Source organism: Biomphalaria glabrata, chromosome 12 (assembly GCF_947242115.1).
Source record: "Biomphalaria glabrata chromosome 12, xgBioGlab47.1, whole genome shotgun sequence".
Classification (NCBI taxonomy): domain Eukaryota; kingdom Metazoa; phylum Mollusca; class Gastropoda; family Planorbidae; genus Biomphalaria; species Biomphalaria glabrata.
Window position 1 is genome coordinate 29360632 of NC_074722.1, and position 14309 is coordinate 29374940.

At 33.4% G+C, this 14309-nt stretch overlaps 2 protein-coding genes across 8 annotated transcripts in view; one reads left to right on the forward strand and one right to left on the reverse strand.

Annotated features, from left to right (window-relative positions):
- Window positions 1-754: 754 nt before the first annotated feature.
- On the forward strand, window positions 755-7130 carry LOC106075607 (SRR1-like protein). Its single transcript, XM_056007250.1, has 8 exons — window positions 755-943; window positions 1816-1856; window positions 2616-2687; window positions 3201-3427; window positions 5316-5414; window positions 6080-6240; window positions 6524-6569; window positions 6921-7130. The coding sequence occupies exons 1-8, from the start codon at window positions 795-797 to the stop codon at window positions 7113-7115; spliced, it is 990 nt and encodes a 329-aa protein (XP_055863225.1). The 5' UTR covers window positions 755-794; the 3' UTR covers window positions 7116-7130.
- Window positions 7131-8334: 1204 nt separating this feature from the next.
- The window catches only part of LOC106070907 (phosphorylase b kinase gamma catalytic chain, skeletal muscle/heart isoform-like), a 34594-nt gene continuing 28619 nt past the window's right edge, over window positions 8335-14309 (reverse strand). For all 7 annotated transcript variants that reach the window (XM_056007249.1, XM_056007246.1, XM_056007244.1 and 4 more), the window contains one exon: window positions 8335-12324. In XM_056007249.1, coding sequence (XP_055863224.1) covers window positions 12067-12324 — 258 coding nt within the window. In that variant the 3' untranslated portion in view covers window positions 8335-12066. The remainder of the gene's footprint in view (window positions 12325-14309) is intronic.

The following is a 14309-nucleotide window of genomic DNA, read 5'->3' on the forward strand; positions in this document are numbered from 1 at the left end:
CTTTCTAACCATCAACGGGATAATGGCGCCTATGGCGCCGATTCCCTACTGGACTTCATCGAAGGTCACCTTAACTTGACAGTCATCTTCGTGTTCATTGGAAATGAGAAATGTGCCCATCTTCGACCACGAAGGAGGAGTTATATATATATGTATAAAATGAATAAAAAATATACATAGTACCCACGTCCCTTTCTTCATGTGTATACAATCCCTTATGCTTACATTTTTTGGTTTACATTTAATAGTAGGCCATTAGTGTTCTAAAAATGTGGTAGGCTATAGCCTACCTCGGTATTTTGTGGGGGAGAAAAAGACTAACATGTTTAATGAAAACAGTTCGCTATGAAAAGATAAATAAAGTTGCACCAGAACTTTACAAGCTGCAATCTATATCATGAAATCTTGAGTTACAATTTTTTGATAGATCAGCTGTGTAGAGAGGGGGGGGGGGGTCTGCTGTGAGAACGGCTTCGTTCCGACCAAAGCTAATGCTCAGATATTCATCGAATGTCTATGAGATGATCCCGTCATTTCGAGACTGAATGAGGACATACAGTGCTATTTTTTTTAATTCTATACATTTTAAATAATAAATCTTTTAGACAAGGAACTAATTTTATAAATTAAATTGGCATTTAGCAGATCTAGGGATGGGCGATGGTGTAGATAGACCTATATATTTAATCTAGATCTAGAGTTTTACTTTTTAAACATTTATCGTACTTCAAGACCATGACAGAAAAATCTGGTTAGGTCTAAAGTTAACTGCTAGAAACTATTGTGCACTTAAAATGTCTGAGTTTGTTATTGTGAAAAAGAAAAATAGAAAATCTCAACATATTAAATTGTCACAAACGAGTGTTACAAAAGATGTTGATAATGATAAAGATATTCAAAAAATCGACATTAACAATTTTACTAAGCGTTTAGATAATTGCATGTTGGTTGCTTCTTTTTAAACTCGAGATAGATCTAGATATCTAGCTCTAAAAAAGTAGAATATTTTAATTTATTTTAAAGTATTATCTCTCTACTTAACTCTACTACTACTAGGATAGTATTTAATTAAGTATTAATTAGTAGATCTAGTAGTAGTAGATCTAGTTAAGTAGTCTAGTCTAGACTGGGACACTCCGACTAGACTCTACTTCTAGATCTATCTAGTTCATTTAATTCATTAGTTTATACTCTACAATCACAATGCTACAATTACTGAATTAGTAACAATTCCAAATCAATTTGAATTTGGTCATTTATTTACATTTGATTTTACTTAGTCACTGACTTAGTCAAAGTGAAAGTTTAGTAACTAGCTAGGTCTAGATTCTAGTAATCTAGATCTATCTAGACTATAAGCAGTTGATTATCTATAATCTATGGGCATCTATGTTATAAATGTTATGATTAGCATTACACAGTTACACAGTGATTTGAAGGGATACAACATTTTTTATTTTGACAGAAAAAAATACCACACTCCTTTTTTTGCACTTCCGATTCATATTAATCATCTGCTAACATTCATACTTTTTTATTTAAAACGTTAATTATTATTATGTTCAATTGGAATTTTTCCTTCTGTTCTCTTTCTCTGGAACCCCACTTTTTTAAACCTTGATTTGATTTGGAACACCAAGCACTAACATATTCTTCACTTCAAATGCCACAGCTTTTCATAGGGGGCATAGGCTTATTACTTAGCATTTCATAGGGGGCCTTAGCTTATTACTTTCTTTGTAGCTGATAAAGGTTGTTTCTACCAAAATCAAAATTTAGCTGCAAACTAATTTTTTTTTTCTCATTTATTTTCAGAGCAGAAGTTGAAGTATCCCCATTTTTTACGGAGACATTTGGTAAGTTCTGTTTTTTAAAGTCAAGTCTATTATTTTATCTTTCTAAAAGACATATGCTTTCCATTTCAATTTTACATCTTGTCTCTCTATAGAGCAGTGATTCTTGGACTGCAACTGTAGAGTTGAAAAGAAAAGTTCAAGCCATTGAAATGAGATACTTTAGGATATTATCTACAGACACTTATCACAAATGAGAAAGTTCAGTCATAAAATTATTAAACTTGATTGTTGTATGTCATAAGAAAAAAAATGCTAATATGATTTGGTCATGTCTCAGAGTTCTTAAGATGTGCAAAGACTTCCCTGTAATGATCTTTCCAGGAAAAAGAAGCATGTCAAAAAATGATGTGAAGACTAAATCTAGGATTGGGTGAGATGATAAAGATGTCAAGAAGCAGACAAATGAAGATTTTTAAAAAAAGTACCCTTTCAGTCCTAATGATTTATGGGGCAGATGATGTAAAGGTCATCTGTTTCTATGGCCCACGGTTAACGAGGGTGTCATGTGACCAGCACAACGACCAACCGCCTTTACTTTTTCCTCAACTAATGTCAGGTACCCATTAGAGCTGGGTAGACTCAGATGCGCCCTGAAGATTCCAAAATTAAAAATCCCAGACTTCACCAGGATTCGAACCCAGTACCCCCTATTCGGCAGCCAAGCACTTTTCCACTAGCCACCACATCTCCAAATGAAGATAAGGGAATATCTTATTTAAACAATTGTATATTATTTCAAATTTTTCTTTGTTTGTACAGATATTATTAATGGAGCTCTTCATGCTGTCAGGCAACACAAGACATCAAATTCTTCAACTTGTAATCAAATAGGTAAGAACATATTGTTAAGGATCAATACACATTTAACTCAGCAGAATCATGGAATTGGTTTACTTATAAAATATGGTTTCTACTTAACTTTTAAGTTTCAACTGTTCCTAAAGAAATACAGATTTTTACTTTGTAGACCAAACCATTTGCGGGCTATGGCAGTGGGCAAGTTTTGAGATTGTGATGTCTGTCCAAATTGCATACCACTTAGCCAGGCTGCTATCCTGAGTTGTAAACTTAGTTATGAAAGCCAATAAGTTATTGGATGGACATTACAAATTAACTAGCATCAATAGATTAACTAAATGGTAAACTTCTTAAGAAACATACATACAGGACAAACATTTATGGACCTAAGATTATCTTATTACAGGACTGATAGTAATTATATGTTATATAGGACTGGTAGTTATTATATCTTATTAAAGGACTGGTAGATATTATATCTTATTATAGAACTGGTAGTTATTGTACCTCTCAATGTTTAAAAATGTTTGTGACTTTCCATTTCAGATGAGCAGCTTCCAACTGAAGTTTCATCTGAAGATGTACTTGATGAAGGGTCTTTAAACCAGTCTTCAGGTGATAGGCTGTCATCTGTGATAAGCAGGTTGGAGGCTGTGACTGTTGTTGATGAGCCCAGGGTTCAGCTACTCTCATATGGCATTGGAAATTTCACCACATCGTTGATTGCTCGATACCAGTTGGCTTTTTTTCTCAGCTTGCGTAGGAAGTTGAAAGTAAGCAAAGTACTTAAACATTATAAAAATTCATATTAAATTATTTTTCTGTTATATCTCTATACATGATTTTTTTTTTTTTAATATCTCAGAGCATTGAAATTGGAATCACTTGAATAGACATTTTACTGATCAAGAAGATGGAGATGACTGAGATAGGTACTTAGAATGAAAACAATTGTATTGACCAATGACACCCTATAGTAAGAGTAACATGATGATGAAATGAAGAGGATCAAAGAAAGAGAACCCAAGACTTCAGGCAAAGGTTATATCCCTGGACAGACTAAAATGGCTCTCACTTTTTGATGGTTGACTACCTAAAAGATTATTTTATGAGGATCTATGTAAATTAAAGGTGTTCTCATGTCAGCACAAGAGATGTAAAGATAACTTCAAGATCTGCCAAATTTTTGAAAATAATAAGTCAGTGGGGCTTTTAGGCACCGTGGAAAATTAACAGTGAAAAAAAAAAGGACAATTAAGCAACTTGAGTAAAAGCAGACAAGTCAGCAATGGGCCCAGCACAGCTGTGCCCTGGAATTAAATTGGCTATTCAAAGTGAAGATCAGACTAAACGGCCATGTTTGACCACAAAGGAGGAACTTCACTAGTATAATTGTTTATGTTGAATAGGCTAAGCTAATAGCGTAGACTTTACAGGACATTCAAGCTCCTAGCGTAGGCTTTACAGGACATTCAAGCTCCTAGCGTAGGCTTTACAGGACATTCAAGCTCCTAGCGTAGGCTTTACAGGACATTCAAGCTCCTAGCGTAGGCTTTACAGGACATTCAAGCTCCTAGCGTAGGCTTTACAGGACATTCAAGCTCCTAGCTTAGGCTTTACAGGACATTGAAGACAGTTCTTCTTAGTTTTATCGTATAAACTTGGACTTTTGTAGTGCAGTGATGACTGAATTGAGAAGACTGGAAGGCAGGAAGTGGCTAGCAAGATTCAATAGTAATGTTCCCATGTACCATCCTATTTTCATGCATATACCATGCATATGCATATAATTCAATCAAATAAGTAAAAAACAAAATTGTCTTACCCATACACTTATGGCCCCACATATGCAAAGCGGGACTTGCCATAAACTACCGGTACATAAAGAACTATCATCGGTACTATTTATTTTCTTGAAGTCTAGATTGAAATGTTCATAAAGCTTTCCAATGTACATTTCAAACCACACAGCAAACTATAAGAGGTATAAAGACCCACCAGTGTGTCCGTAGTTTCCATTATGCTATTTTTTTTTTAGGAAAATTAATTTCATAAACCCCGCACAGCTGCCATTTGCTTGGAAAAACTTATTTAACCTACAGGTTGTATGCATGAAAAATAAGGTACTCAATATCTGAGTTAATCACTATGCTTAATACAAGCACATAAATTTGAGACCCAAAGAAGAGCTCTCATCTGTCCCTTGACTTTCTAAGTAAGGGTGCTGTGACAGCTCGTGTAACCAAATCCCATTTTTTCCCAGTCAGCTGCTGTTCTTACTATTAGTAGGACATTAGGAGAGAGGCTGGTCAATTCTTTTACATTTTCCAGCCAGCTTTTCTTTGGAGGACTCTTTATTCATGCTCCCTCAACTGTACCTTGAAGGATGATTTTAGAGTGCATTAGATGTGGGAAAATATACATGTTCCAACTGGGTTAGTGTGGTCATGTGAATTAACTGCATTCATCCTTAATCTTCAGATTCAGATACAATACCTTTTCATAGTAACTTATATTCAGTATTAGTCAGAGGCTTTGGTATATCTCTATTCTAGTGGAATATGTTTTTAGTTGTTATTGTTATATTTCACCTATGTTACTTTGTTGTTTGTTTTTTTAATTTAAATTGTAAACAATTATTTTGTTCATTTCGTTGGACAGGACCACTGCCAAACATGTTTAGTCTACGACCCAGTGTTTTCACCTGATGAAGAAATTATTTTAGAGAAATACAGTTGTCAACTTATAAGTCAGAATGAGGTAAAATAATAGACAAATGTATTGAGGAACTTTTATAACTCTTGTATTTAGTTTTAATCTTTTGTGTTTTTTTTTTTTTTTTTTTTGTTTTACCTTCTACTGCTATGTTGAGCAATTTTCCAGCCCATAATACACTCTTATTTCTTTCTGCAGAATAATATCAGTGTTGGCGGAACTTAATTTTTTTTTTTTTCAAATTAGCTATTAGTGTCCTTGAATAACTCAGGAATAATTACTGTGGCACACTATTTAAAAAAACAAACATTTGGTAATTGTTACCATTCGTTTATTTAAAACTTTTTAGAATGACATGTTTCTTTAGCCTCTTCATTATAAGTGATAAGAATCAGGTTTCAGTAATTTCTGTAGATATTTACAATTATTTATTTTAATATATTTGCATTTTTATATGTGTATAATCTGTAAGCACACCAAATTTCTGTAGGTGTCTGCAGGCCGCATAAAACACTCTGGCAGGCCATAATTTGCCCACCCCTGCTCTAATGACGATAATGAATTTTTAAAGATTGTAATTAATCATTGTATAGTTTTATACAACAATCCTCAGAAACAAAAACAAACTATGATTTTACATGAATGACCTGCACATTTAAAAAAAAATCTCCAGTAACACTTGTACTAACAAACAAATTGTTTTTTTTTAGGAAGGATGCAGAGAGTGTGCTGAACCTACTATAGCCTTCATGCCACACTGTGGCAGACCTCTTTACAATAATTTTCTCTGGAAAAATTTGAGCACTTCTGGGGGTCAGGGGTTAAACAAGGTTGTTCTTATTGGTAACAGTTTCTCACAGATTGTTGAAAGGTAAGATTTTTTTTTATTTTAACAGACATAGATGTTTCTATATTAAAAATAACTTAATTTATTAAATTGAAATAGTATTCATAAATAAAGTGTACATGTCCATAGCTATGAAAGTCATTGCTTAGCACATATATATTTTTAACTTTATACAAATTTATGAAGACCCGTTTCTGTGTAATAGAAATATTTCACACTTTATTAAACAAAGGAATCAAATAATAATGTACAAATCAACTTGTGACAGTAACTTTTTAATAGGGATTTTAATTTCTTCCATTTTCAGAACACCAAAGAGTCTGCTTAGAGAAACAGGAAACTATATATTAAAAGTAAGTTTTGTCACATGATAGTTTGCATGTTGTGACTGAGTTCTAGAATGTTAATTGTTCTGGTGTGTAATGACGTGATAGGGTTCTCACTTGGGAGTTCAGATTACTTTTAGTGAACAGCACAGTAGTAACTAAGATACTAAGTCAAGGCATACTTCAGCAGGGACCAAGCTTTAATATATAAAATAGATAACATAATACGAATCATTCCACCCAAAAGCTGCTATAAGTACCATTGAACATAATTATTATCCATAAAACATGAATAATAATAGTAATATTTCAACAGAAAAGCCTTATTATTATATATTTATTAACTTTTAAATAATATTATGTATATCTGTATTTCAGATTCAGCCATTTGTCAAAGAAACTAGCTTGCCAGACAGTTTTATACTGAGCGATGTATTTAATGATCTAGCAGTTCATTCATTTCCATTAGCTGCCATTCAAACTATTAGGAGTGACATTGGTTCTCCCTTGCATAAACCAGAGTACCATCGTAATGAGGAAGAATTTATACGAAATAAAAATGTCACTAATTAAAGCTCTATTTTTTTCTGATGTTCTTTACTACATGTATTGTTGTAGAAAGTGTGTAATAATGATGGGTTTTGAAATTTTGCATTAACAAGTTTCGTAAAGGTTGGGTCAGTTTTTCCCAAACTTATTGGTGGTGCCCCCTAGATGACAAAAAAAATTGTTCGCTTAACTCTAACAGCTGGGGACCTGGAGGAGTGCTATAGGCTCCCAAAGTGGGTCTGGGAGGTTCTAAGGTTTGAAAAAGAAAAATTACATGTGGTACCTGTAATTGTAACATAATTTCCCCTAATTGTTTTTACTTTAATATAAACAACTTATCTAGCATGGGAGACGACCACATGCCAAAGGCAATCTTCTTTGACAAGCTTAGAGGAGGACAGTGTAACAGAGGTGCTTTGTAAGCTCTTTAAAGATCAACTCAGACAAGTCTCAACTGGGTTTGCGTAGTCATGTGAAACACTGCACAATATCTTTTATCTTCAGAATTGAAGACATTGCCATTAATATTAACGCCATGCTTAGAAGTCCAAATTTACCTAATTAATGTTCACTTTAGCTGTCCATATTGTGTTTCGTACTTAAAAGTGTTTTGTAAACGTTGTTCCTGGTGATAGAATTGAAAATGCAGTAGGTTTCCCGTCAATTCAGAAAGAGAGGGGTCTTTGGAGCGCTGTGGGGGTACCAAGCATTTTTTACCTTCAGGAATTGTTTCTCCTGGCATCAACAACACCGTTTTCTTTTAGTAAGAAGTGAGAATATCAAAAAAAGACCAATGTTCAGTGCAGAAGTACCCTTTGAGTGCGGGCTTGAGAGGTTCAAATCCTCTCTTGCAAAAGCCCTGAACAGAAACCCTGTTTTGCATGTCACCATACAGGTTGAGAATTGTGGCTTCCCAGACCTGTCAAGAGGGAGATCAGCAAATCTGGAGCAGTCAAAAAGAAAGACACACTTTCCTCTTTTTCCCTGCAGCAGCACCATGAGTTGAAATTAGGCCATAGTCATGCAAAATATGAGCCAACATGTGCTATAATAGCTTGATTAGGCCTTACAGCCTCCAACAGGGAGAAGGCAGCCAGGGCATCTCGTGTACACTGCACTTGGGACATGTCCCATCACTCAAATCACTTTTCTATTTTTTGGATTGTTGCCAGAGCATGCTGGAAATACAAGGTTTAGATAAGTCTTGAACAGATTTGTGTACAAACAAGAATAACAACAAATGGCTTTTATTTATAGAATATTTATTTATCTCACTTCAATAGTGATGGCCACTAAAAAAAACAAAAAATCTTTTGTAAACTTAACATGGTTAAATGAATTTTTTTTTTAATGGATGCATGCAAATCTCAAAAAAATAATTATAACTCTTTTGGGTCACATGATTGTATATACAGCTGATACAATATCAGATAAAAGTTTCATTTAAAAAAAAATAAAAAAAAAATATTTATATGGATGGTTTAAAACAAAATGGTTGAGTCTAAAAACAAAATGAACTATTTCTATCTCAATGATACTGTTGTGTTTGTGCGGGGATCAAACAAAATAAATACTGGACAGATAAATGTCAACTTTTGCATAAATTACTTTTTACATTTGACAAGCAGCCACCGGTTGCAAAATGGAGTTAGTACTTTAGTGTTAGTACCATAAATAGTTCATCTTTGTACAGATTGTCAAAATACAACTGACTTACAATGGAACTTCTACCAAATCCTGATGACATAATTTTTTTTTTAAATTACTTCAATAAAGTTATATGTAATTTACAAGTCCAAATAATATTTTTGTAAAGTTCAAAGTTCTGATGTTAACCACTACATGACATAAAGTTCTCAACTAGTTCATAACATTTAGGTCAGGAAACACAGAATAATAGTTTTGTTTAGATTCTTCTTAAGTGAATATTTCTCTAGCCTCTTTTATTATAATAGCTAGACAGGAACTGAATCCTAGAAAATAATGAACAAGGATGGAAGAAAATTATTCATCCATTCCCCCTGCAAAGAAAGAATTGTCAGCCCAAACGCCATGATTTGACACGACAATTTCTAACTAGAAAAAAAAGATGATTTTAATATGTGCATAGCAGACAACAAAACTTAAGGTGCAGTTTTCTTTTTTTTTTCTACATACTGAATAAGAACACAGTTAACATCTACTATATCACATCTCTGCAGTTCTTACAGACACACGCATATTTACATCCACTATTTACAACAGGTGCACACACACAACATCTAAGTAGTGTGACATCTAGCATGGAATAAAACAAATTCAATCCTATTTCAGATACATTCAAAGTTTGTTCAACACATTATTGAAATATATTTCCATCATGGAAGCCAAGATAGATTTAAAGAGAGACAATTCTAGTACCCTGATGATTCAGTCTAAACAAACAAATGGTACCGGGTATGCTGAATGTCAAGGTAGCAAAGACAATACACAACATTGTAAAAACTGGGACTTCAGATGTCACAGCTCAGGATCAACAGTTTGTCTTACAATTGTTGAAAAGGCTTTGGAAAACATTAAGTATGCTGTGCTATAAATAATTAATTAAAATTTTATTAGAAGCTCTATAGAAGAATGCACAACCAAGTGAGTACCAGATGGAGAATGCTGGAAATAATGAAAGCCTTGAAGAGAATGAAATAAGCCTTTCAAAGCCAGAAACCTCAAAGATTTCATTGAGTTCCCCTAAGCAGACAACCGAACTACTGGCTTGCACTCATGTTCAGTATGCTTTTTATGTTTATATACAAGTCTATGTACACTTTGTTATCTCAGAAAGAATATATGTTTCAACTAATGCCACTTAGACCATTTTGTGATTTGAGAGTGAAAATAACCCATTCACTGTGTGTTATATTAATGCTAGAATAATGTTTTCATTATTTAATAAGCAAGGTGGAAGTGATTTGAGCCCTAGCCATAGAATCTGATCTCAACTTTTCTTTTTAAATTACCTAATATATCTAAGTATAATTTTCACTAAAATACAAACTAGCAGCATGATCAACTCTGGCTACACTGGACAACTATTCACATGGCTGAAAACAATGCCCTGATCAAAGCCCTACTAAAACAGGATCAAGGTAATTGACGTCCCATGATTGTGTAGCACACAAATGAACAAAGGCACATTGTCCCACCAAGACAATACCTCATTCATACATTAGGACATCACAAAAACAAAAAAATAGAATATTGAAACAACCAACTAATGTATATCATTAGAGACATGCCATGCCAGCCAAAGAACAACTTTTGTGACTATGCTGACCACAATAATCAACATAAAGACACTTTGTTTTTATCCTGAATAAACAGATCACTAATGCATACAGTATCCACAACTCTTTTGATTCAAATGAAACAATCTATAAAAGCACAATACCCTTTAGTTGACACAAGTTTAAATAAAAAAAATGAATGCTACCGCTGACATATAAAACAACTCAGCAATTTTAACCTAAAAAAAAAGGAAGAAAAATGATCTGTAGAGGAAAAAATTAATAGCTAGCTTTTTTTGGTGCGTCTGGTGTACAGAAAAGGGGAAGTGATGATAAGTTATGTTTTTTGATTGGTTAATGATAATTTGTGCGCACTTCTTAGCAAAGCAAAATTAATTTTTTTTTAACCTCTTCCAATTTTTTTTAAAATTTAAATTGGTTGGCAACATTGAAGTTTAATTTAGTGACCTTGACATTGTTTAGTTTGAAAATCCCAAATAATTGTTGCATTGTTAATTACTTTATTTATAAAGATATGTAAAAAAAAAAAAAAAAAAAAAAAAAAAATACATAGAGATAACAGAAATTAAGTGACGGAAAAAAAATACAATTACAGGTATATTCTTTCTGCAAAAGTGGGGGGAAAAAAAATGAATAAAAAAAATATTTTTCCTGTAATAGATTTAGTTTTACAAATTTTAATAATAAAAGAGAAGGTAAAACTGGAAAAAAAAAAAATAGGTAGGCAAGAATAAAATCTTTTTTTTTTCCAAAGAAATGATTGTCTTCCTTCCTGGGTTGTTTTGTTGTAAGTATTTTCAATTGTAGTGCTGCATTCAGTTCTCCACAATCAACTGCTCCACTTGGCCCGCATACCCAAGCAAGGGTTAGGGCCACGTTTGTTTTCTTTCAATGACTAATGTCCATCATACATTAACACCTGTTACTGTCTAGTATCCATAAATAATAGCTAACACACAAGAGATCAAACAGGCTAAGATTGTAACCAGCAGCAGCTGTCTACTTCTTGCCCACTTCAAGGCAGCTAGAAGAACCTTTAAGAGTGACAACTAAGCAGCTTGATAGCATACTCATACTTCAACTTACAGCATACACAAACATGAACACAAATCTGTTGAAACCAAGTATCTTCAATGTTTAAAAAAAAAACAGCATACCAGAACATCCAAAATATTTTGCTTACACTTCACACACATTTAGACCATTATTTTAAAAAGACATCATTTAAATCAACATTATCATCACAGCAATAGGAACATTTGTAGTCTGTGGGGTGGGGAAATGGCAAACAATAAATAACATGTACAGTATAACTTGCTTTTAACAAACTCATTCATAATTGTTTTGTGGTGTTTCTTTAACTTTAAGCAGTATTTTATTCTCAAGCCATTAGCCAAGCTATTTTTGTTTTCTCTAACAAGAGTTTACTTTAATACTGCCAGGTAAGTCAAATTGGAACTGAAAAATGCTTTTCGTTTTTTTTTTTTTCATAAATTTAAAAACAACAAATGAAGTGAATATAACTATGATTAAAAAAAAAGTATAAACATACTCAAAGTTAAAACAAAATAAAGGTTACTAACAATGCAGCTATCACACACTTTGGTAATCAATAAATTATGCCTAAAGGTACCTGATCTTAACTGATATTTCATCTCCTACTTAAGTAAAGAAAGGCTAACACTCTGCAGAGGTCAAGCTACCACTCCATCCAGGGTCATAAGGCTGTGCTTCCAGTCCTCCCGCAAGGTATGTTCAAAGAGGGCTGCTCTGTTCTGATTATCAACTCGCTTGACCCAATGTTTGTACATGCCAAAGGCGCAAGTGTCAATCACCTTCCTTAAGACTTTAATGCCATAGGGGTTATTCCTGACTGTTTCAACAGATATGGGTGGAGGGTGCTTGTAGCAGAAGTTAAGACGTAGGTAGAAGACCACACAAAACACTCCAGCCTGAAAAGTATTTTGAAAACATGATTCATTTAGTTTTAGTTAGTTCAGGTAAGGTAAACAAAAAAACATAACATATTAGTGTTACAAACCATGTTTGTTTGTATTCGTGGTAGAGCTAAATTTAGAGACTAACTCTACCTGACAATGGCTATCACGGGGGGTAAGACTCTGGTCAACAGGTCCATGTGAATGTGTGTTGGGGTATATGCGGTGTATGATTTGTAAGTAATATAGCCGGTGATTGAGCTCAGAGAGTTAGTGAGTTGGTGACAGGAAATTGAGAGAGAGTTGGTGACTGGGCACAGAGAGAGTTAGTCAAAATTTGAGAGAGGGCTCTGAGAGAGTTAGTCGAAATTTGAGACAGGGTTCTGAGAGAGTTAGTCAAAATTTGAGACAGGGCTCTGAGAGAGTTAGTCGAGAGTTGTTAAAGAAGGAAGGTTTTCCTATCTGAAATAGAGTCCATGTTGGACTATGTACTTAACGGTTTTTATTTGAATTGATCTGATGATCCCCATGGATATTATTGGTAAATAAGTAACATAGTTTAATAAAGTGTTGTATTAACTATACTATTAACTATCCTGTGGTCAAAAGATTGAACTAGGGCTTGGAGTTGCTCACCAGCGATCCAACCTCCTAGACAAATACCTTCACAACCACCCAGGCAACCTCTAGAGACAGTTTGTGACAATTAGTACTAAAAGGTTAGACTGGAAAACCATATTTAGATTATTTTGGGAAAGAAATCTGGTTATTTTTATAGGCAAAGTAAAAAAAAAAAAAGGCCTAACAGTAGAGAAGGTACTCAGTAAGTAAAAAAAACTGGATCAGTAATTGCACTTTCTTTATTTTTTTAGAATAAAAAAGTTATCTGAATACAAATCTACCGCTCAGGGGTCATGTGGTACCCAACCAGAACACTTCCCAATTACACAAGCATGTTAAGTTTTTCCATTGCAAAATCATGAATCTTGAATTTATTTCTGTGTATTTCCTAAGATATTTACCCTTGCATTATTGTCTTCTTGTACTGCCATTTTAATTTTATGCTTTATAATTGTGAATTTTGTAAATGGTTTTCTGCTGAAATGTACTGACTAACCGAGCTTGTATTATTTTGCATTTCATATGCTTGTCTTTATATGCTTGTCTTTTTACTTTTCCAGAATTTCTATTAAAAAATTTGCTTGTCATTCATAGTTATTCTTAATTATTCATTTTAAGCCTTGATATCTCAAAGACAAGTCTGGATGACCTTGATATTTTCAAGCCAATCATTTCTAATACACACTTTAGGGAGCTGTTTTTGTTTCTGTTTATGTAATTTTGTCAGAAACCAGACCCATATGAGTTGGTGTGAATTGATTGGGACAACAACAATATATTTGAAAAGTGAAACAAACACAATTTTTTAAGGTAACCAAGCATCTTTCTATTCACTACACTTTCACTTTCAAGGAATTTTTTAAAAAAAGTAATCATCTTAAACTTTGTAGCATTAAAATGAAAGAAAATATTTTCTAGAAAATCCATTTAGTGTCTTAATTTTATACAAGATTTACATCAAAGTTTACCCCAACATACATGCATAATCAGTAAAGAAGACTGCCATGTTCAGCGGAAATAGGACAATATGAATATACTAATTATAGACAACATTTTTCATCTTTTACCCCCCACCCCCTTAAAAAAAAGAAATATTTTTTTAAAATACTTTTTTAAAAACAAAGTTCAAATTAAGCATAGCTGTATCAATTAGTTTGGACCACTCTATAATTAAATTTGTAATAGATCTAGACTAACAATAAAATAGCATTCATGAAAATTTTTTAAAAAGGGGAAACAACCTGAATTCTCAAGCCAATATGGTAACCACCTGCTAGTGGTGAGCCTATGACCTAAAAAGAGGACTAATTCAGCTTATACTACCACTTCAGTCAAGTACAAATTATTTCCCTTTTTTGAGATACCTAACAAAATAATTA

Bases quoted from the DNA above. Each gene is read 5' to 3' on its own strand.
- LOC106075607 (XM_056007250.1), top strand. From the start codon at position 795: ATGTCTGAGTTTGTTATTGTGAAAAAGAAAAATAGAAAATCTCAACAT. The intron at 944-1,815 runs GTTGGTTGCTTC...ATTTATTTTCAG, and splicing joins AAGCGTTTAGATAATTGCAT to AGCAGAAGTTGAAGTATCCC. The intron at 3,428-5,315 runs GTAAGCAAAGTA...TTCGTTGGACAG, and splicing joins GCTTGCGTAGGAAGTTGAAA to GACCACTGCCAAACATGTTT.